General features: G+C 51.0%; 1 protein-coding gene across 1 annotated transcript in view; it reads right to left on the reverse strand.

The window, feature by feature from the left end:
* Window positions 1-25307, reverse strand: part of VWA2 (von Willebrand factor A domain containing 2) — a 41014-nt gene that overhangs the window by 9627 nt on the left and 6080 nt on the right. Inside the window, exons 2-9 of the mRNA XM_077257931.1 lie at window positions 21309-21370; window positions 12554-12628; window positions 7272-7405; window positions 4652-4761; window positions 2557-2751; window positions 2328-2461; window positions 1272-1404; window positions 1068-1123 (exon numbers count right to left, since the gene is read on the reverse strand). Coding sequence (XP_077114046.1) covers window positions 1068-1123; window positions 1272-1404; window positions 2328-2461; window positions 2557-2751; window positions 4652-4761; window positions 7272-7405; window positions 12554-12628; window positions 21309-21357 — 886 coding nt within the window. The 5' untranslated portion in view covers window positions 21358-21370. The remainder of the gene's footprint in view (window positions 1-1067; window positions 1124-1271; window positions 1405-2327; window positions 2462-2556; window positions 2752-4651; window positions 4762-7271; window positions 7406-12553; window positions 12629-21308; window positions 21371-25307) is intronic.

Here is a 25307-nt window from a genome sequence, read left to right on the forward strand (position 1 = left end):
ACACAGCTCCCCGCAAGCGTTACCAGGGCACACAGCTCCGCTCAGGCGTTACCTGGGCACACAGCTCCCCGCAGGCTTTACTGGGGCACACAGCTCCCCGCAGGCGTTACCGGGGCACGCAGCTTCGCGCAGGCGTTACCTGGGCACACAGCTCCCCGCAGGCGTTACCGGGGCACACAGCTTCGCGCAGGCGTTACCTGGGCACACAGCTCCCCGCAGGCGTTACCGGGGCACACAGCTCCCCGCAGGCGTTACCGGGGCACACAGCTTCGCGCAGGCGTTACCTGGGCACACAGCTCCGCGCAGGTGTTACCTGAGCACACAGCTCCCCGCAGGCGTTACCGGGGTACAAAGCTCCCCGCAGGCGTTACCTGGTCACACAGCTCCCCACAGGCGTTACCTGAGCACACAGCTCCGCGCAGGCGTTACCTGGGCACACAGCTCCCCGCAGGCGTTACCTGGGCACACAGCTCCCCGCAGGCGTTACCTGGGCACACAGCTCCCCGCAGGCGTTACCTGGGCACACAGCTCCACGCAGGCGTTACCTGGGCACACAGCTCCACGCAGGCGTTGCCTGGGCACACAGCTCCCCGCAAGCGTTACCAGGGCACACAGCTCCGCGCAGGCGTTACCTGAGCACACAGCTCCGCGCAGGCGTTACCTGGGCACACAGCTCCCCGCAGGCGTTACCTGAACACACAGCTCCCCGCAGGCGTTACCTGGGCACACAGCTCCCCGCAAGCGTTACCAGGGCACACAGCTCCGCTCAGGCGTTACCTGGGCACACAGCTCCCCGCAGGCTTTACTGGGGCACACAGCTCCCCGCAGGCGTTACCGGGGCACGCAGCTTCGCGCAGGCGTTACCTGGGCACACAGCTCCCCGCAGGCGTTACCGGGGCACACAGCTTCGCGCAGGCGTTACCTGGGCACACAGCTCCCCGGAGGCGTTACCGGGGCACACAGCTCCCCGCAGGCGTTACCGGGGCACACAGCTTCGCGCAGGCGTTACCTGGGCACACAGCTCCGCGCAGGTGTTACCTGAGCACACAGCTCAGCGCAGGTGTTACCTGGGCACACAGCGCGGTGGCACCGAGCCTCATGTCTGCTGTAGAAGCGTCTCCAGCTGTGAAGAAAGGAGGGAAATGATGGATTCAACGGATTCAGCTCCGGGGAGGATGGGAGTTGTAGTTCTACTATTGGCAGCATTAGCAGCATGTATAACGCTGCTGCTCTCTGGTGTCTGCCACCACCGGCAGTGTGCATGGAGTCACCTGTAGAACGGGCAGTGTCCTGTGAACACGTTACGGGGTCCGGCAGCTCCTCTCCAGCACACGTAGTTCCCCGCCAGCTCCTTCACCGTTTCCAGGGTCTTCCGCTCACATGGAAAGGACTGCACCGCGCAACCTGAAAATGGAGCACTGATTTACATCCAGAGCAGCATTCACAATTCTGCTGCTCCTTGCTGGTGTCTGCCCGGCTTCGGTGTATGGCGGAGATACCGCGTTCACACCCGGCGATGTCACGTCCTGCTGACAGATGCATGGGGGAAAAAGTGACTACGGGGCCCCGTTATCAGTCCTGACATGGGGCCCCAAGACAGGAAAAGCTCATCATTGCCGCAGTTTCCTCCCTGCCCCCACAGATCTGCAGTCATTCTACCACTCGACCACCATCACTAACGGCAGCTCACCTCTATGGGAAGAAGGGCCCAAGTGCTCGGGGCCCAAAGAGGCTGCTCTGCCTGCCGCCCCAGTCATTATAGTCATGGACTGATTTTAAATGGTTACCAGCAGAAGAGTGAGTGCAGCTCTGGAGGTGACTGGAGGATAAGACACGATGTAACAGCAGAATAGTGAGCGCAGCTCTGGAGGTGACTGGAGGATAAGACAGGATGTAACAGCAGAATAGTGAGTGCAGCTCTGGAGGTGACTGGAGGATAAGACAGGGTGTAACAGCAGAATAGTGAGTGCAGCTCTGGAGGTGACTGAAGGATAAGACACGATGTAGAAGCAGAATAGTGAGTGCAGCTCTGGAGGTGACTGGAGGATAAGACACGATGTAGAAGCAGAATAGTGAGTGCAGCTCTGGAGGTGACTGGAGGATAAGACAGGGTGTAAGCAGAATAGTGAGTGCAGCTCTGGAGGTGACTGGAGGATAAGACAGGGTGTAACAGCAGAATAGTGAGTGCAGCTCTGGAGGTGACTGGAGGATAAGACAGGGTGTAACAGCAGAATAGTGAGTGCAGCTCTGGAGGTGACTGGAGGATAAGACCTGATGTTCCTCGGGTGTGACCTGTGTGCTGCACCGAGTGCAGAGCTTTTCTCTACCTGCCGGGACGGCGCTGCACAATGTTGCGTTACTCAGAGCGCTGCACAGGCCGTTCACAGCGTCATCCACATGTTCTGCAAAAAAGACGTTCTGATTGGTGGGATCACTGGCGAGTGAATGAAGCTCCGCCCACCTGCGGGTAAATCAGCGATAAGCAATTAATTATACAGCAATAGGGCTTCACTCTGGGTGTCCGCACACCACCCCTTTAATAAAAATGTCTCTGACCTTGGAAATTTTACGCCGACAGCAAACACCCGGGCGCCTTGCTCCTTGAGGTGCTGAGCCGGGACGGTGGGCTGCCCCTGTGACTTCCCATCAGAGAGGAGGACGACCACTCGGGGGACCGCGGAGCCTCGACCTCCCGGGAAACCTTTCCGCAGAATATATTTCAGGGCCAGGCCGGTCTCTGTGCTGCCCCCTCTAGGAGAGAAGAGAGACTGCAGGCAACCCGTGGAAAGAGAGACAACATGGCGGCTCCCAGGAGTAGTCACCCCACAGAGAATCTGGGAAAGCTGGGTGACCCCGGCAGCCAGGAACCATGACGACCACTCCATCTGTTTTGTTGCTGTATTTTACCCTTTGTCAAATCATAGCAAGCAAAGCAGCAGTGTAAAGTATTGAGGAGGAGCAAAGCAGCCGTGCAAAGCATGGAGGAGGAGCAAAGCAGCAGTCCAAAGTATGGAGGAGGAGCAAAGCAGCAGTGCAAAGCATGGAGGAGGAGCAAAGCAACAGTGCCAAGCATGGAGGAGGAGCAAAGCAACAGTGCCAAGCATGGAGGAGCAAAGCAGCAGTGCAAAGCATGGAAGAGGAGCAAAGCAGCAGTGCAAAGTATGGAGGAGGAGCAAAGCTGCAGTGCAAAGTATGGAGGAGGAGCAAAGCAGCCGTGCAAAGCATGGAGAAGAAGCAAAGCAGCAGTGCCAAGCATGGAGGAGGAGCAAAGCAGCAGTGCCAAGCATGGAGGAGCAAAGCAGCAGCGCAAAGCATGGAGAAGGAGCAAAGCAGCAGTGCAAAGCATGGAGGAGGAGCAAAGCAGCAGTGCAAAGCATGGAGGAGGAGAAAAGCAGCCGTGCAAAGCATGGAGGAGAAGCAAAGCAGCAGTGCAAAGCATGGAGGAGGAGCAAAGCAGCAGTGCAAAGCATGGAGGAGGAGAAAAGCAGCCGTGCAAAGCATGGAGGAGAAGCAAAGCAGCAGTGCAAAGCATGGAGGAGGAGCAAAGCAGCAGCGCAAAGCATGGAGAAGGAGCAAAGCAGCAGTGCAAAGCATGGAGGAGGAGCAAAGCAGCAGTGCAAAGCATGGAGGAGGAGCAAAGCAGCCGTGCAAAGCATGGAGGAGAAGCAAAGCAGCAGTGCAAAGCATGGAGGAGGAGCAAAGCATGGAGGAGGAGCAAAGCAGCCGTGCAAAGCATGGAGGAGAAGCAAAGCAGCAGTGCAAACTATGGAGGAGCAAAGCATGGAGGAGAAGCAAAGCAGCCGTACAAAGTATGGAGGAGGAGCAAAGCAGCAGTGCAAAGCATGGAAGAGGAGCAAAGCAGCAGTGCAAAGCATGGAGGAGCAAAGCAGCAGTGCAAAGCATGGAAAAGGAGCAAAGCAGCAGTGCAAAGCATGGAGGAGCAAAGCAGCAGTGCAAAGCATGGAGGAGGAGCAAAGCAGCAGTGCCAAGCATGGAGGAGGAGCAAAGCAGCAGTGCCAAGCATGGAGGAGCAAAGCAGCAGTGCAAAGTATGGAGGTGAAGCAAAGAAGTAGTGCAAAGTATGGAGGTGAAGCAAAGAAGTAGTGCAAAGCATGGAGGAGGAGCAAAGTAGCAATATCTGATGAGACAAGAGGTGGAGTTCAGACTTCCATAGACAATGCAGCGAAGCTGGAGTCACTGATCAGAGCAGTTTCCTTACAGAGAAGAGCTGTAGTGTAAAGAATGGAGGATCCAAATAACTGAAGGGTTAGTAGGAGAATTTCAGATCACCTCTGTCTCCAGCAGACTATGCAGCTAAGCTGGAGTCACAGATCAGAGCGTTCTGATAGAGAAGAGCTTCTGTGTAAAGCAAGGAGAGGAAACAGAACAGCAGTCTGCGCTCTGAGGAGTCAGTACGAGGATTTCAGACTAAGACAGAGTCCAACAGACCGTGCGGCTGAGCCGGAGCCACTTAGTAGAGCGGCGCTGCAGTGTAAAGCAGGGAGGGTCAGCAAAGCAGTCCGAGCCTCTGATTTCAGGCTACGAAGGACTGACCCCGGAGCCACTGACCCCGCCGTGTCCTAATGCAGCCGCCACTGAATGGATTTAACAGCTCGGATTTCCCTCCGTCACAGACAATAATGGACGTTACCTGAACACGACAGCCTTGATTTTCTCTTTGATGTCGTCTCTAGTAAATCCGGAGTCCAGCCGGAGCTCAACCTGCGGAGCGGAGCTGTACTGGAGGACCCCCAGCCGCACCTGCAGAGGCAGACAGTGCGGAGGGGGCTCAGATCAAAACTGGGAAGCCCCCTTTATTTCAGGGGGTCAGTTATCAGTAAGATGGCCAGTCTGTTACTGACCCTGCACATTTGCCCCCATCGCTTTTATTTGCCCCCATCTGGGGGTACAGTGGCCGTGCGCCAGGAGGAGCACACGCCTGTATAATCCCCCCATACGCTGTAATTACTGGACCCTGCTGACGTCTAACCCTCCGCGCCCCCCGATTACGGCAGGAATGTGAATTCTCCGTCGCTCCTCTCTAATATCCGCAAACGACGACTCGTATCATCAGTGGCTATAACCTGCGACTAAAAACTAGCCCAAATATCGAATCCGGATATAAACGTTCTCAGGATGCCTCCGCTAAGAAGCTGCAACTCATTTCACCAACTCAAAATTGCATAAAAAAAGGGATTTCAGCCACTGGATAAGAACAACGGGAAAATTCTCATTCACTGACAACAAACAGATCTTGAAAATGGTCAAAATGCAGCACGGAGTGTTCCAGGGCGGCTCCTGGTTTATTAAATGGTCTAATTAAAGGAAAGGAATCTCCGCGGATTTCACCTGGTATCTGATGGATTCTCTCATTAGTCTCAACATCTCTGCTTGCTGTCATTACTTGGGAATGTTCGGCTTCACATCCAGGGTCAATAAGTGGCTAATAATTTACACAATTTGATACAATTCTATGTAGCGGAATGTGAGCTGAACAGAGGGCTGCTACAATGTATCAGTGCAAGGAAATGTATCGGCGCAGGGACATGTATCGGCGCAGGGACATGTATCGGCGCAGGGACATGTATCGGCGCAGGGACATGTATCGGCGCAGGGACATGTATCGGCGCAGGGACATGTATCGGCGCAGGGACATGTATCGGCGCAGGGACATGTATCGGCGCAGGGACATGTATCGGCGCAGGGACATGTATCGGCGCAGGGACATGTATCGGCGCAGGGACATGTATCGGCGCAGGGACATGTATCGGCGCAGGGACATGTATCGGCGCAGGGACATGTATCGGCGCAGGGACATGTATCGGCGCAGGGACATGTATCGGCGCAGGGACATGTATCGGCGCAGGGACATGTATCGGCGCAGGGACATGTATCGGCGCAGGGACATGTATCGGCGCAGGGACATGTATCGGCGCAGGGACATGTATCGGCGCAGGGACATGTATCGGCGCAGGGACATGTATCGGCGCAGGGACATGTATCGGCGCAGGGACATGTATCGGCGCAGGGACATGTATCGGCGCAGGGACATGTATCGGCGCAGGGACATGTATCGGCGCAGGGACATGTATCGGCGCAGGGACATGTATCGGCGCAGGGACATGTATCGGCGCAGGGACATGTATCGGCGCAGGGACATGTATCGGCGCAGGGACATGTATCGGCGCAGGGACATGTATCGGCGCAGGGACATGTATCGGCGCAGGGACATGTATCGGCGCAGGGACATGTATCGGCGCAGGGACATGTATCGGCGCAGGGACATGTATCGGCGCAGGGACATGTATCGGCGCAGGGACATGTATCGGCGCAGGGACATGTATCGGCGCAGGGACATGTATCGGCGCAGGGACATGTATCGGCGCAGGGACATGTATCGGCGCAGGGACATGTATCGGCGCAGGGACATGTATCGGCGCAGGGACATGTATCGGCGCAGGGACATGTATCGGCGCAGGGACATGTATCGGCGCAGGGACATGTATCGGCGCAGGGACATGTATCGGCGCAGGGACATGTATCGGCGCAGGGACATGTATCGGCGCAGGGACATGTATCGGCGCAGGGACATGTATCGGCGCAGGGACATGTATCGGCGCAGGGACATGTATCGGCGCAGGGACATGTATCGGCGCAGGGACATGTATCGGCGCAGGGACATGTATCGGCGCAGGGACATGTATCGGCGCAGGGACATGTATCGGCGCAGGGACATGTATCGGCGCAGGGACATGTATCGGCGCAGGGACATGTATCGGCGCAGGGACATGTATCGGCGCAGGGACATGTATCGGCGCAGGGACATGTATCGGCGCAGGGACATGTATCGGGGCAGGGACATGTATCGGCGCAGGGACATGTATCGGCGCAGGGACATGTATCGGCGCAGGGACATGTATCGGCGCAGGGACATGTATCGGCGCAGGGACATGTATCGGCGCAGGGACATGTATCGGCGCAGGGACATGTATCGGGGCAGGGACATGTATCGGGGCAGGGAAATGTATCGGGGCAGGGAAATGTATCGGGGCAGGGAAATGTATCGGGGCAGGGAAATGTATCGGGGCAGGGAAATGTATCGGGGCAGGGAAATGTATCAGGGCAGGGGAATGTATCAGGGCAGGGGAATGTATCAGGGCAGGATCCCGTCCACTCTGCCTCGTTCCAGCTTGGAGAGCAGAAAGGTGGAAGCAATAGCTTGCAAAGCACAAGACAAAACAGCTTTTACCGTCCCTTTAAGAGCTACTTACCCGGTCAGCGCTGATGTCCAAAGTGTCACAAAACTTCAGTGCAAAGTGCTTTGAGCGCTCAAAGCCGCCCTTCCCAACACTATTGGAGCCATCCAGGAGGATGAGGACGTCCAGGGGGGCCGAACAGAACATTCCTGCAAAGACAGGCCGACAGTGAGGGGGGCTTCATTTATATACCAGGGGCCACTCAGAACGACACCAAGCACAGCACAGATTACATGGCTCTGATTAAAGGGGTTTCCCATTGAAAGGTGCAGACCCCCCAGCAGCTGGGATTAACATCTTGTTTGCTGAACAGGACTAGTCCCCGGCAGGTATAGACTTCACTCTGCATCATAACGACCTGCGAGAACTTGTCCCATAATCAGCCGGTGATGTCTGATCCGATAAGCAGATGTTCAGACCGCAGATCTACCAAGGTGTTATATGTATACACAGAGCCCCCAGATTGGGCCCCTGAATACACAGGAGCAGACAGGGTCATAACAGCCAGTGCAGGGGATTACTGGGACCATTAGACTGGTTAAACTGGATTTACTATAATGGATAACTGGAAGACAATAGACGGAACTACGGCAATAGTAATCCCTGGAATATGTTTCCTACACCGCAGTCTGTAACATCACCCAGAAAAAGGAAACAAAACTCGTATATAACTACTATAATACTGCCCCTATGTACAAGAATATAACTACTATAATACTGCCCCTATGTACAAGAATATAACTACTATAATACTGCCCCCTATGTACAAGAATATAACTACTATAATACTGCCCCCTATGTACAAGAATATAACTACTATAATACTGCCCCTATGTACAAGAATATAACTACTATAATACTGCTCCTATGTACAAGAATATAACTACTATAATACTGCCCCTATGTACAAGAATATAACTACTATAATACTGCCCCTATGTACAAGAATATAACTACTATAATACTGCTCCTATGTACAAGAATATAACTACTATAATACTGCCCCTATGTACAAGAATATAACTACTATAATACTGCTCCTATGTACAAGAATATAACTACTATAATACTGCCCCTATATACAGGAATATAACTACTATAATACTGCTCCCTATGTACAAGAATATAACTACTATAATACTGCTCCTATGTACAAGAATATAACTACTATAATACTGCTCCTATGTACAAGAATATAACTACTATAATACTGCTCCTATGTACAAGAATATAACTACTATAATACTGCTCCTATGTACAGGAATATAACTACTATAATACTGCTCCTATGTACAAGAATATAACTACTATAATACTGCCCCTATGTACAAGAATATAACTACTATAATACTGCCCTTATGTACAAGAATATAACTACTATAATACTGCCCTATGTACAAGAATATAACTACTATAATACTCCCCCCTATGTACAAGAATATAACTACTATAATACTGCCCCTATGTACAAGAATATAACTACTATAATACTGCCCCTATGTACAAGAATATAACTACTATAATACTGCTCCTATGTACAAGAATATAACTACTATAATACTGCCCCTATGTACAAGAATATAACTACTATAATACTGCTCCCTATGTACAAGAATATAACTACTATAATACTGCCCCTATGTACAAGAATATAACTACTATAATACTGCTCCTATGTACAAGAATATAACTACTATAATACTGCTCCTATGTACAAGAATATAACTACTATAATACTGCTCCCTATGTACAAGAATATAACTACTATAATACTGCCCCTATGTACAAGAATATAACTACTATAATACTGCTCCTATGTACAAGAATATAACTACTATAATACTGCTCCTATGTACAAGAATATAACTACTATAATACTGCCCCTATGTACAAGAATATAACTACTATAATACTGCCCTATATACAAGAATATAACTACTATAATATTGCCCCTATGTACAAGAATATAACTACTATAATACTGCTCCTATATACAAGAATATAACTACTATAATACTGCCCCTATTTACAAGAATATAACTACTATAATACTGCCCCTATGTACAAGAATATAGCTACAATAATACTGCCCCTATGTACAAGAATATAACTACTATAATACTGCCCCTATGTACAAGAATATAACTACAATAATACTGCCCCTATGTACAAGATTATAACTACTATAATACTGCTCCCTATGTACAAGATTATAACTACTATAATACTGCCCCTATGTACAAGAATATAACTACTATAATACTGCTCCTATGTACAAGAATATAACTACTATAATACTGCCCCTATGTACAAGAATATAACTACTATAATACTTCTCCTATGTACAAGAATATAACTACTATAATACTGCCCTTATGTACAAGAATATAACTACTATAATACTGCCCTATGTACAAGAATATAACTACTATAATACTGCCCCCTATGTACAAGAATATAACTACTATAATACTGCCCTATGTACAAGAATATAACTACTATAATACTGCCCCTATGTACAAGAATATAACTACTATAATACTGCCCTATGTACAAGAATATAACTACTATAATACTGCCCCCTATGTACAAGAATATAACTACTATAATACTGCCCTATGTACAAGAATATAACTACTATAATACTGCCCCTATGTACAAGAATATAACTACTATAATACTGCCCCCATGTACAAGAATATATCTACTATAATACTGGCCCTATGTACAAGAATATAACTACTATAATACTGCCCCTTTATACAAGAATATAACTACTATAATACTTCTCCTATGTACAAGAATATAACTACTATAATACTGCTCCTATGTACAAGAATATAACTACTATAATACTGCCCCTATGTACAAGAATATAACTACTATAATATTGCCCCTATGTACAAGAATATAACTACTATAATACTGCCCCTATGTACAAGAATATAACTACTATAATACTGCTCCTATGTACAAGAATATAACTACTATAATACTGCCCCATGTACTAGAATATACAGTAACTACTATAATACTGCCCCTATGTACAGGAATATAACTACTATAATACTGCTCCTATGTATAAGAATATAACTGCTATAATACTGCCCCTATGTACAAGAATGTAACTGCTATAATACTGCCCCTATGTACAAGAATATAACTGCTATAATACTGCCCCTATGTACAAGAATATAACTACTATAATACTGCCCCTATGTACAAGAATATAACTACTATAATACTGCCCCTATGTACAAGAATATAACTACTATAATACTGCCCCATGTACTAGAATATACAGTAACTACTATAATACTGCCCCTATGTACAGGAATATAACTACTATAATACTGCCCCTATGTACAAGAATGTAACTGCTATAATACTGCCCCTATGTACAAGAATATAACTGCTATAATACTGCCCCTATGTACAAGAATATAACTACTATAATACTGCTCCTGCGTACAAGAATATAACTGCTATAATACTGCTCCTGCGTACAAGAATATAACTACTATAATACTGCTATGTACAAGAATATAACTACTATAATACTGCCCCTATGTACAAGAATATAACTACTATAATACTGCCCCTATGTACAAGAATATAACTACTATAATACTGCCCCATGTACTAGAATATACAGTAACTACTATAATACTGCTCCTATGTACAAGAATATAACTACTATAATACTGCCCCTATGTACAAGAATATAACTACTATAATACTGCCCCTATGTACAAGAATATAACTACTATAATACTGCCCCTACGTACAAGAATATAACTACTATAATACTGCTCCTATGTACAAGAATATAACTACTATAATACTGCTCCTATGTACAAGAATATAACTACTATAATACTGCCCCTATGTACAAGAATATAACTACTATAATACTGCCCCCTATGTACAAGAATATAACTACTATAATACTGCCCCTATGTACAAGAATATAACTACTATAATACTGCTCCCTATGTACAAGAATACAACTACTATAATACTGCTCCTATGTACAAGAATATAACTACTATAATACTGCTCCTATGTACAAGAATATAACTACTATAATACTGCTCCTATGTACAAGAATATAACTACTATAATACTGCCCCTATGTACAAGAATATAACTACTATAATACTGCCCCCTATGTACAAGAATATAACTACTATAATACTGCCCCTATGTACAAGAATATAACTACTATAATACTGCTCCCTATGTACAAGAATACAACTACTATAATACTGCTCCTATGTACAAGAATATAACTACTATAATACTGCTCCTATGTACAAGAATATAACTACTATAATACTGCCGCTATGTACGAGAATATAACTACTATAATACTGCCCCTATGTACAAGAATATAACTACTATAATACTGCCCCTATGTACAAGAATATAACTACTATAATACTGCCCCCTATGTACAAGAATATAACTACTATAATACTGCCCCTATGTACAAGAATATAACTGCTATAATACTGCTCCTATGTACAAGAATATAACTACTATAATACTGCTCCTATGTACAAGAATATAACTACTATAATACTGCTCCCTATGTACAAGAATACAACTACTATAATACTGCTCCATATGTACAAGAATATAACTACTATAATACTGCCCCTATGTACAAGAATATAACTACTATAATACTGCCCCTATGTACAAGAATATAACTACTATAATACTGCTCCATATGTACAAGAATATAACTACTATAATACTGCCCCTATGTACAAGAATATAACTACTATAATACTGCCCCTATGTACAAGAATATAACTACTATAATACTGCCCCTATGTACAAGAATATAACTACTATAATACTGCTCCTATGTACAAGAATATAACTACTATAATACTGCCCCTATGTACAAGAATATAACTGCTATAATACTGCCCCTATGTACAAGAATATAACTACTATAATACTGCTCCTATGTACAAGAATATAACTACTATAATACTGCCCCCTATGTACAAGAATATAACTACTATAATACTGCCCCCTATGTACAAGAATATAACTACTATAATACTGCTCCTATGTACAAGAATATACCTACTATAATACTACCCCTATGTACAAGAATATAACTACTATAATAATGCTCCTATGTACAAGAATACAACTAATACTAACGTTTCTAACTTTGTGTTAGATTTTAATATCCATCCAAAAACGGTAACATTTCATATTATATCCAGTTCTATAAGATTTGGAGCACATGAAGGAATCAGAAGCTGAAGACTTACTGGACGCAGCGGCAGAGATCTTCGCAGTAATCTGGGGGTTCACATGGAGCTGCTGGACTGCTAGAGCTGGAAATACTGGAGGAACATATATAATTACTAGATGGTGGCCCGATTCTAACGTATCGGGTATTCTAGAATATGCATGTCCACGTAGTATATTGCCCAGTGACGTAGTATATTGCCTAGCCACGTAGGTGACAGGTTAAAAAATAAAAACATATACTCACCTTCTGATGGTACCCTTGTAGTTCTGTTGCCTGCTTCTCGCGCAGGACCTGTGATGACGTCGCGCTCACATGACCGTGACGTCATGGCAGGTCCTTTTCGCAGACCATCCTTGCACCTGAACCTGCCTGGCGCGTCGCGAGGAGCGGGAAAGGTGAGTATATAATGATATTTTATTTTTTATTATTTTTACCATTAGATGTTTTTACAATTGACGCTGCATAGGCAGCATCAATAGTAAAAACTTGGTCACACAGGGTTAATAGCGGCGGTAACGGAGTGAGTTACCCGCGGCATAACGCGGTCTGTTACCGCCGGCATTAACCCTGTGTGAGCCGCGACTGCGGGGAGTATGGAGCGGGCGCCGGGCAGTGACTGCAGGGGAGTAGGGAGGGACTAATCGGACTGTGGCCGTCGCTGATTGGTCGCGGCAGCCATGACAGGCAGCTGGCGAGACCAATCAGCGACTTGGATTCCATGACAGACAGAGGTCGCGACCAATGAATATCCGTGACAGAAGGACAGACGGAAGTACCCCTTAGACAATTATATAGTAGACTAGATGGTGGCCTGATTCTAACGCATCGGGTATTCTAGAATATGCATGTCCACGCAGTATATTGCCCAGCCACGTAGTATATTGCCCAGTGACGTAGTATATTGCCCAGCCACGTAGTATATAGCACAGAGCCACATAGTATATTGCCCAGCCACGTATGTCACAGGTTAAAAAAAATAAAAAATAAACATATACTCACCTTCCGCAGGCGCGTTGTAGTTCTGTCGCCTGTGTGGGGTGCAGGCGGCAGCTTCTGGTCCCAGGGTGTGATGACGTCGCGGTCACGTGACCGTGACGTCACGTGACCGTGACGTCACGGCAGGTCCTTCTCCCAGACCATCCTTGCCACCGAACGTGCCGCTTGCATGGACCGGCCGGAGCATCGTGAGGAGCAGGAAAGGTGAGTATCTAATTATTTTTAACACTAGATGGCAGCCCGATTCTAAAGAATCGGGAGTCTAGAATCCATATATACTTTATTTATTCAAATGTAAGAATAATACAATTAATAAATAATAGTAAGAAAGAACAAAAAATGGCTGCACTCACCAGCTCTTGACAATTCTTGACAGTACGGCACATTTCTGATTGGTCGCTCGCGGCAGGCGGCAACCAATCAGAAAAGTGCCGCGCACCACGAAGGCATATATCTTTGTCCACCCTGAGCGGGTGTAGGACGCTGGCGACGTCACTTATCTCCGGACATTATCTCCGGACAAAGCCACGGAAGTTGGCACAAATTGCCGGAAGTAGTATTCTAGGCAATTATATATTAGATTTTAATGTTATCAGTGTTTACCTTTGAACGTTTATATTGTATTGTCCTGTCACCAGCCATGTGTACGATTATCGGCCGAAAGCCTCTCTGGAACCAATAATCACCCCATGTAAAGGTATCTTTATAAGTTAAAGATTCAGAATACTATGACTTTTATCATATCCTGAACAGTCAAGTTTTTTATGAACCGTTAAGGTTTTCTGGTTGAAGTAAAAAAAACTCTGAGTGTTTACAGTTTGAAACCATAAAATGTTGAAAAATTAGGTCATTCTTGAGTATATCACTCAATGGTGCTCATAAACGTGTCAAATTTGATCTATAATATACTTTAATATACGTTACTTTAATCTTTAATATACTTAAGAACAGGGCCCCAGACATCACACAGGGGGTCTGAAACACCGCACAGTGGTCCAAAATATCGCTGTGCTCTGCCTGGGGCCCCATATGCTGCCTGGGGCCCCTGTGCTCTCCCTGGGGCCCCATATGCTGCCTGGGGCCCCTGTGCTCTGCCTGGGGCCCCATGTTCTGCCTGGGGCCCCTGTGCTCTGCCTGGGGCCCCATATGCTGCCTGGGGCCCCTGTGCTCTGCCTGGGGCCCCTGTGCTCTGCCTGGGGCCCCTGTGCTCTGCCTGGGGCCCCATAGGCTGCCTGGGGCCCCTGTGCTCTACCTGGGACCACTGTGCTCTGCCTCGGGCCCCATATGCTGCCTGGGGCCCCTGTACTCTGCCTGGGGCCCCATGTTCTGCCTGGGGCCACTGTGCTCTGCCTGGGGCCCCATAGGCTGCCTGGGGCCCCTGTGCTCTGCCTGGGACCATTGTGCTCTGCCTGGGGCCCCATATGCTGCCTGGGGCCCCTGTGCTCTGCCTGTGGCCACTGTGCTCTGCCTGGGGCCCCATATGCTGCCTGGGGCCCCTGTGCTCTGCCTGGGGCCCCATATGCTGCCTGGGGCCCCTGTGCTCTGCCTGGGGCCCCTGTGCTCTGCCTGGGGCCCCATGTTCTGCCTGGGGCCCCTGTGCTCTGCCTGGGGCCACTGTGCTCTGCCTGGGGCCACTGTGCTCTGCCTGGGGCCCCATGTTCTGCCTGGGGCCACTGTGCTCTGCCTGGGGCCCCATATGCTGCCTGGGGCCCCTGTGCTCTGCCTGGGTGTAGGACACTGGTGACGTCACTTATCTCCGGACATTAGCTCCGGACATTAGCTCCGGACATTAGCTCCGGACATTAGCTCCGGACATTAGCTCCGGACAAAGCCACGGAAGTTGGCACAAATTGCAGGAAGTAGTATTCTAGGCAATTATATATTAGATGGGCATTTCCTGAAGGAAATACATGGTGCTTGAACAGCGCTACCAGCTTTACAGCAGCACTTTTCACACACGGGACTGGGGGGCGCGCTTACTTTTGCACCCGGGGCCGGGGGCGCGCTTACTTTTGCACCCGGGGGCGCACTTACTTGTGCACCCGGAGGCGCACTTACTTTTGCACCCGGGGGCGCACTTACTTTTGCACCCGGGGGCGCACTTACTTTTGCACCCGGGGGCGCACTTACTTTTGCACCAGGGGGCGCACTTACTTTTGCACCCGGGGGCGCACTTACTTTTGGGGCCGCACTTACTTTTGGTGGGCGGGGCTCCTCGGCCTCCGATTTGGTTGGTGGGGCCCCTCGGCCTCCGATTTGGTGGGCGGGGACCCTCGGCCTCCGATTTGGTGGGCGGGGACCCTCGGCCTCCGATTTGGTGGGCGGGGACCCTCGGCCTCCGATTTGGTGGGCGGGGACCCTCGGCCTCCGATTTGGTGGGCGGGGACCCTCGGCCTCCGATTTGGTGGGCGGGGACCCTCGGCCTCCGATTTGGTGGGCGGGGACCCTCGGCCTCCGATTTGGTGGGCGGGGACCCTCGGCCTCCGATTTGGTGGGCGGGGCCCCTCGGCCTCCGATTTGGTGGGCGGGGCCCCTCGGCCTCCGATGTGGTGGGCGGGGCCCCTCGGCCTCCGATGTGGTGGGCGGGGCCCCTCGGCCTCCGATGTGGTGGGCGGGGCCCCTCGGCCTCCGATGTGGTGGGCGGGGCCCCTCGGCCTCCGATGTGGTGGGCGGGGCCAGGCCCCTCGGCCTCCGCTTTGGTGGGCTTGGCCGCTCGGCCTTCAATTTGGTGGGCGGGGCGGGGCCCCTCGGCCTCCGATTTGGATGGTGTGGACCCTCGGCCTCCGATTTGGTGGGCGGGGCCCCTCGGCCTTCGATTTGGTGGGCGGGGACCCTCGGCCTCCGATTTGGTGGGCGGGGACCCTCGGCCTCCGATTTGGTGGGCGGGGACCCTCGGCCTCCGATTTGGTGGGCGGGGACCCTCGGCCTCCGATTTGGTGGGCGGGGACCCTCGGCCTCCGATTTGGTGGGCGGGGACCCTCGGCCTCCGATTTGGTGGGCGGGGACCCTCGGCCTCCGATTTGGTGGGCGGGGACCCTCGGCCTCCGATTTGGTGGGCGGGGCCCCTCGGCCTCCGCTTTGGTGGGCGGGGCCCCTCGGCCTCCGATTTGGTGGGCGGGGTCCCTCTGCCTCCGATTTGGTGTGCGGGGACCCTCGGGCTCCGCTTTCGTGGGCGGGGCCCCTCGACCTTCGATTTGGTGGGCGGGGCCCCTCGGCCTCCGATTTGGTGGGCGGGGACCCTCGGCCTCCGATGTGGTGGGCGGGGCCCCTCGGCCTCCGATGTGGTGGGCGGGGCCCCTCGGCCTCCGATGTGGTGGGCGGGGCCCCTCGGCCTCCGATGTGGTGGGCGGGGCCGGGCCCCTCGGCCTCCGCTTTGGTGGGCTTGGCCGCTCGGCCTTCAATTTGGTGGGCGGGGCGGGGCCCCTCGGCCTCCGATTTGGATGGTGTGGACCCTCGGCCTCCGATTTGGTGGGCGGGGCCCCTCGGCCTTCGATTTGGTGGGCGGGGCCCCTCGGCCTCCGATTTGGTGGGCGGGGCCCCTCGGCCTCCGATTTGGTGGGCGGGGACCCTCGGCCTCCGATTTGGTGGGCGGGGACCCTCGGCCTCCAATTTGGTGGGCGGGGACCCTCGGCCTCCGATTTGGTGGGCGGGGACCCTCGGCCTCCGCTTTGGTGGGCGGGGCCCATCGGCCTCCGATTTGGTGGGCGGGGTCCCTCGGCCTCCGATTTGGTGTGCGGGGACCCTCGGCCTCCGCTTTCGTGGGCGGGGCCCCTCGACCTTCGATTTGGTTGGTGGGGCCCCTCGGCCTCCGATTTGGTGGGCGGGGACCCTCGGCCTCCGATTTGGTGGGCGGGGACCCTCGGCCTCCGATTTGGTGGGCGGGGACCCTCGGCCTCCGCTTTGGTGGGTGGGGCCCGTCGGCCTCCGATTTGGTGGGCGGGGCCCCTCGGCCTCCGATTTGGATGGTGTGGACCCTCGGCCTCCGATTTGGTGGGCGGGGACCCTCGGCCTCCGATTTGGTGGGCGGGGCCCCTCGGCCTCCGATGTGGTGGGCGGGGCCCCTCGGCCTCCGATGTGGTGGGCGGGGCCCCTCGGCCTCCGATGTGGTGGGCGGGGCCCCTCGGCCTCCGATGTGGTGGGCGGGGCCCCTCGGCCTCCGATGTGGTGGGCGGGGCCCCTCGGCCTCCGATGTGGTGGGCGGGGCCGGGCCCCTCGGCCTCCGCTTTGGTGGGCGGGGCCGCTCGGCCTCCGATTTGGTTGGCGGGGCCCCTCGGCCTCCGATTTGGTGTGTGCTCTGCCTGGGGCCACTGTGCTCTGCCTGGGGCCCCATATGCTGCCTGGGGCCCCTGTGCTCTGCCTGGGGCCCCATGTTCTGCCTGGGGCCCCTGTGCTCTGCCTGGGGCCACTGTGCTCTGCCTGGGTGTAGGACACTGGTGACGTCACTTATCTCCGGACATTAGCTCCGGACAATAGCTCCGGACAATAGCTCCGGACAATAGCTCCGGACAAAGCCACGGAAGTTGGCACAAATTGCAGGAAGTAGTATTCTAGGCAATTATATATTAGATTAGATGTTTTTACTATTGATGCTGCATAGGGTTAATAGCGGCGGTTACGGAGTGCGTTACCCGCGGCATAACGCGGTCCGTTACTGCCGGCATTAACCCTGTGTGAGCGGTGACCGGAGGGGTGCATGCGGGCGCCGGGCAGTGAGTGAGGGAGTAAGGAGCGGCCATTTTCTTCCTGACTGTGCGCGTCGTTGATTGGTTGTGGCAATGGTGGTGGGCAACTTGGATTTCCATGACAGAGGCCGCGACCAATAAATATCCGTGACAGACAGACAGAAGGACAGACAGACAGAAGTGACCCATAGACAAATATATAGTAGATTATTATTATGCTTTGCTTATATAACGCTATCATATTCCACAGGTGACCACTGAACCACCGTGTCATAACCCCTACTTGAAGCGAGTGGTTGCTTTGCTTCTCTTCAGACGTGAGGTTCTGGACTACCCCACTTCTGCAGCCCTAGATTTCTGGCGTGGGTGCAGCATACAATGTTGTATTGTATCGGACAGCGATATCAGCCTGCGTGCGTGGCTTCGCCGCTGTGCACTCTAACATTGCTGTATGCACTGTAACATTGCTACATGCGCTGTCACTTTACTGCAGGCGCCGTGATGTTGCTGCGTGCACCATAAAGTTCCTGCGGGCGCTGTGATGTTGCGGCGTGCACCGTGGTGTTGCGGCGTGCACCGTGACGTTGCTGCAGGCGCCGTGATGTTGCTGCAGGCGCCGTGATGTTGCTGCAGGCGCCGTGAAGTTGCTGTGGGCGCCGTGAAGTTGCTGTGGGCACCGTGATGTTGCTGTGGGCACCGTGATGTTGCGGCGTGCACTGTGACGTTGCTGCAGGCGCCGTGATGTTGCTGCATGCTCCGTGAAGTTGCTGCGTGCACTGCAAGTTGCTGCAGGCGCCGTGATGTTGCTGCATGCATGTCCTGCTGATATCTGCTGCTACCGGTGACAGCTCCAGATGTCTCGTGTACAGAGTATTCCTCCGCAGATCTCAGGAAGACATCACTTATCGACAAACAGGAATCCGTCTTCTGACACTTTATTTACCCAGAAAGGTTTATGACAAATAATCCGCTCTCCACAGGACAAATTCCAGGCGCAGCGAGTCCCGGATCCGTCCTGTCAACGGCACCATAATGCTACTACTGAAATTCTTCAGCTGTACAACATGAGCCGCGGGATGGAGCTGCGGGATGGAGCCGCGGGATGGAGCCGCGGGATGGAGCCGAGGGATGGAGCCCCGGCATGGAGCCCCGGCATGGAGCCGCGGGATGGAGCCCCGGGATGGAGCCGCGGGATGGAGCCCCGGCATGGAGCCCCGGCATGGAGCCAAGGGATGAAGCCGCGGGATGGAGCCGCGGGATGGAGCCGCGGGATGGAGCCCCGGGATGAAGCCACGGCATGGAGCCGCGGGATGGAGCCGAGGTATGACGCGGCGGGATGGAGCCCCGGGATGGAGCCCCGGGATCGCTCGGCGCCTGTCAGACACTGGTCTCCGTGATAAAAAAAGATATATAAAATAACGCAATAATATTATAGCAATTCCGCCATTTGTTTTTTTCGATTTGTATTTTATTTTGATAATTGTGTTGTGTGAACGACGGGATAATAGACGTTTTGTGGGTGAGGATCACACAATGATATCGAGGTCGGCCTTTTATTTAGGTTTTATTTCTGTGCAGTAAAAACACAAGAAATATTTGATTGTGCGTCGCCATGTTTTCCGGCTCGCGCCTTCCTATATTTGTCAATGGAGCGTTATAAGGGGGAATATTGGGAACATAATTTCTGATCACGTTACTACGCTTTTTGCAAAGCATTTACTACGTTCGATAATTCGTTTTTGTAGCGCAGTCATCACCGTTACAATAGATACCGATAGTGAGGAGTTTTCTTCACTCCCGGACGAGACAGCAGCACATCCAATGTGTTCCCCAACGCAGCACATCCCCCCGCACGTGACAGCAGCACATCCAATGTGTCCCCCAACGCAGCACATCCCCCCGCACGTGACAGCAGCACATCCAACGCACCCCTCCAACACAGCACATCCCCCGCACGTGACAGCAGCACATCCAACGTGTCCCCCAACGCAGCACATCCCCCGCACATGACAGCAGCACATCCAATGTGTCCCCCAACGCAGCACATCCCCCTGCACGTGACAGCAGCACATCTAATGTGTCCCCCAACGCAGCACATCCCCCCGCACGTGACAGCAGCACATCCAACGCACCCCTCCAACACAGCACATCCCCCGCACGTGACAGCAGCACATCCAACGTGTCCCCCAACGCAGCACATCCCCCGCACGTGACAGCAGCACATCCAATGTGTCCCCCAACGCAGCACATCCCCCCGCACGTGACAGCAGCACATCCAATGTGTCCCCCAACGCAGCACATCCCCCCGCACGTGACAGCAGCACATCCAACGCACCCCTCCAACACAGCACATCCCCCTGCATGTGACAGCAGCACATCCAATGTGTCCCCCAACGCAGCACACCCCCCCGCACGTGGCAGCAGCACATCCAACGTGTCCCCCAACGCAGCACATCCCCTGCACGTGACAGCAGCACATCCAACGTGTCCCCCAACGCAGCACATCCCCCTGCACGTGACAGCAGCACATCCAATGTGTCCCCCAACGCAGCACATTCCCCCGCACGTGACAGCAGCACATCCAACGCGTCCCCCAACGCAGCACATCCCCCCGCACGTGACAGTAGCACATCCATGTCCCCCAACGCAGCACATCCCCCTGCACGTGACAGCAGCACATCCAACGTGTCCCCCAACGCAGCACATCCCCCCGCATGAGACAGTAGCACATCCAACGTGTCCCCCAACACAGCACATCCCCCCGCACGTGACAGCAGCATATCCAACGTGTCCCCTAACGCAGCACATCCCCCCGCACGTGACAGTAGCACATCCAACGTGTCCCACAACGCAGCACATCCCCCGCACGTGACGGCAGCACATCCGTGTCCCCCAAGCAGCACTTCCTCTGCACGTGACAGCAGCATATCTAAAGCACCCCCCCAACGCAGCACAGCAGCACGTCCCCCCCCAAACGCATCACATCCCCCCGCGCGTCACAGCGTCATACTCCCCAGCACCACTCGCTGCCTTATACTGAATAAAATAAAATAGTAAATTAATAAATGATTTCTGTGAATTAGCAACACTCACCATAGGAAAAGACGATGAAGGAGAACACGCCGCTACCTAGGAACGTCATCCCATAAATGAATCTAAAATGTAGAAGATCAACATCAGTGCCCATATGATACCGTTCTGCCATACAGTTTCCATATAATACCGTCATTCAGCGTGCAAATATAATTGCCATATAGTGTCCATATATATTATACAGTTAAACAGCGCCCATATAAAACCACTATACACGGTCCATAGCACCGCCATAATGTTACCATATAAGAGCTTCACAGCATTCAGATATGCTGTCATATAGATGTCATATATTAACACCATACAGTGCCCCTTTTCTACCACCAATATATTACCACCATACTGTGCCCATATACTACCCCCATACTGTGCCCATATACTACCACCATACAGTGCCCATATACTACCCCCATACTGTGCCCATATACTACCCCCATACTGTGCCCATATACTACCCCCATACAGTGCCCATATACTACCACCATACAGTGCCCATATACTACCACCATACAGCGCCCATATACTACCACCATACACTGCACATATACTACCCTCATACAGCACCCATATACTACCCTCATACAGTGCCCATATACTACCACCATACAGTGCCCATATACTACCCCCATACTGTGCCCATATACTACCACCATACACTGCACATATACTACCCTCATACAGCGCCTATACTACCCCCATACAGCATTCATATACTACCCTCATACAGCGCCCATATACTACCCCTATACAGCGCCCATATACTACCCCTATACAGCGCCCATATACTACCCCCATACAGAGCCCATATACTACCCCCATACAGAGCCCATATACTACCCCCCATACAGCGCCCATATACTACCCCTATACAGCACCCATATACTACCCCCATACAGAGCCACTTCCTATGACCCACATACAGAGGCCTATATACTACCCCCATACAGTGCTCATATACTAACCCCATACAGCGCCCATATACTACCCCCATACAGAGCCCATATACTACCCCCATACAGAGCCCATATACAGTGCCTACAAGTAGTATTCAACCCCCTGCAGATTTAGCAGGTTTACACATTTGGAATTAACTTGGCATTGTGACATTTGGACTGTAGATCAGCCTGGAAGTGTGAAATGCACTGCAGCAAAAAAGAATGTTATTTCTTTGTTTATTTTTTTAAAAAATTGGGAAAAGTTTTTTCAGAGGGTCATTTATTATTCAACCCCTCAACCCACCAGAATTCTGTTTGGTTCCCCTAAAGTATTAAGAAGTAGTTCAGGCACAAAGAACAATGAGCTTCACATGTTTGGATTAATTATCTCTTTTTCCAGCCTTTTCTGACTATTTAAGACCCTCCCCAAACTTGTGAACAGCACTCAAACATGGTCAACATGGGAAAGACAAAGGAGCATTCCAAGGCCATCAGAGACAAGATCGTGGAGGGTCACAAGGCTGGCAAGGGGTACAAAACCCTTTCCAAGGAGTTGGGCCTACCTGTCTCCACTGTTGGGAGCATCATCCGGAAGTGGAAGGCTTATGGAACTACTGTTAGCCTTCCACGGCCTGGACAGCCTTTGAAAGTTTCCTCCCGTGCCGAGGCCAGGCTTGTCCGAAGAGTCAAGGCTAACCCAAGGACAACAAGGAAGGAGCTCCGGGAAGATCTCATGGCAGTGGGGACATTGGTTTCAGTCAATACCATAAGTAACGTACTCCACCGCAATGGTCTCCGTTCCAGACGAGCCCATAAGGTACCTTTACTTTCAAAGCATCATGTCAAGGCTTGTCTACAGTTTGCTCATGATCACTTGGAGGACTCTGAGACTGACTGGTTCAAGGTTCTCTGGTCTGATGAGACCAAGATCGAGATCTTTGGTGCCAACCACACACGTGACGTTTGGAGACTGGATGGCACTGCATACGACCCCAAGAATACCATCCCTAGAGTCAAGCATGGTGGTGGCAGCATCATGCTGTGGGGCTGTTTCTCAGCCAAGGGGCCTGGCCATCTGGTCCGCATCCATGGGAAGATGGATTGCACGGCCTACCTGGAGATTTTGGCCAAGAACCTCCACTCCTCCATCAAGGATCTTAAGATGGGTCGTCATTTCATCTTCCAACAAGACAATGACCCAAAGCACACAGCCAAGAAAACCAAGGCCTGGTTCAAGAGGCAGAAAATCAAGTGGCCTAGTCAGTCTCCTGACCTTAACCCAATTGAAAACTTGTGGGAGGAGCTCAAGATTAAAGTCCACATGAGACACCCAAAGAACCTAGATAACTTGGAGAAGATCTGCATGGAGGAGTGGGCCAAGATAACTCCAGAGACCTGTGCCGGCCTGATCAGGTCTTATAAAAGACGATTATCAGCTGTAATTGCAAACAAAGGTTATTCCACAAAATATTAAACCTAGGGGTTGAATAATAATTGACCCACACTTTTATGTTTAAAATTTATAAAAATTTAACTGAGCAACAAAACTTTTTGGTTTGTAAGATTTATGCATCTGTTAATAAATCCTGCTCTTGTTTGAAGTTTGAAGGCTCTAACTTATTTGCATCTTATTAAACCTGCTAAATCTACAGGGGGTTGAATACTACTTGTAGGCACTGTACTACCCCCATACAGAGCCCATATACTACCCCCATACAGCGCCCATATACTACCCCCATACAGCGCCCATATACTACCCCTATACAGCGCCCATATACTACCCCTATACAGCGCCCATATACTACCCCCATACAGCGCCCATATACTACCCCCATACAACGCCCATATACTAGCCCCATACAGCGCCCATATACTACCCCCCATACAGCGCCCATATACTACCCCTATACAGCACCCATATACTACCCCCATACAAAGCCACTTCCTATGACCCACATACAGAGGCCTATATACTACCCCCATACAGTGCTCATATACTAACCCCATACAGTGCCCATATACTACCCCCATACAACGCCCATATACTACCCCCATACAGCGCCCATATACTACCCCCATACAGCGCCCATATACTACCCCCATACAGCGCCCATATACTACCCCTATACAGCACCCATATACTACCCCTATACAGCGCCCATATACTACCCCCATACAGCGCCTATATACTACCCCCATACAGCGCCCATATACTAGCCCCATACAGCGCCCATATACTACCCCTATACAGCGCCCATATACTACCCCCATACAGCGCCCATATACTACCCCCATACAGCGCCCATATACTAGCCCCATACAGAGCCCATATACTACCCCCATACAGCGCCCATATACTACCCCCATACAGCGCCCATATACTACCACCATACAGCGCCCATATACTAGCCCCATACAGAGCCCATATACTACCCCCATACAGCGCCCATATACTACCCCCATACAGCGCCCATATACTACCACCATACAGCGCCCATATACTAGCCCCATACAGCGGCCATATACTATCCCCATACAGCGCCCATATACTAGCCCCATACAGAGCCCATATACTACCCCCATACAGAGCCCATATACTACCCCCATACAGCGCCCATATACTACCCCCATACAGCGCCCATATACTACCCCTATACAGCGCCCATATACTACCCCCATACAGAGCCACTTCCTATGACCCACATACAGAGGCCTATATACTACCCCCATACAGTGCTCATATACTAACCCCATACAGCGCCCATATACTACCCCCATACAGAGCCCATATACTACCCCCATACAGAGCCCATATACTACCCCCATACAGCGCCCATATACTACCCCTATACAGCGCCCATATACTACCCCTATACAGCGCCCATATACTACCCCCATACAGCGCCTATATACTACCCCCATACAGCGCCCATATACTAGCCCCATACAGCGCCCATATACTACCCCCATACAGAGCCACTTCCTATGACCCACATACAGAGGCCTATATACTACCCCCATACAGTGCTCATATACTAACCCCATACAGCGCCCATATACTACC

The sequence above is a fragment of the Ranitomeya variabilis genome, chromosome 4 (assembly GCF_051348905.1).
Source record: "Ranitomeya variabilis isolate aRanVar5 chromosome 4, aRanVar5.hap1, whole genome shotgun sequence".
NCBI classification, from domain to species: domain Eukaryota; kingdom Metazoa; phylum Chordata; class Amphibia; order Anura; family Dendrobatidae; genus Ranitomeya; species Ranitomeya variabilis.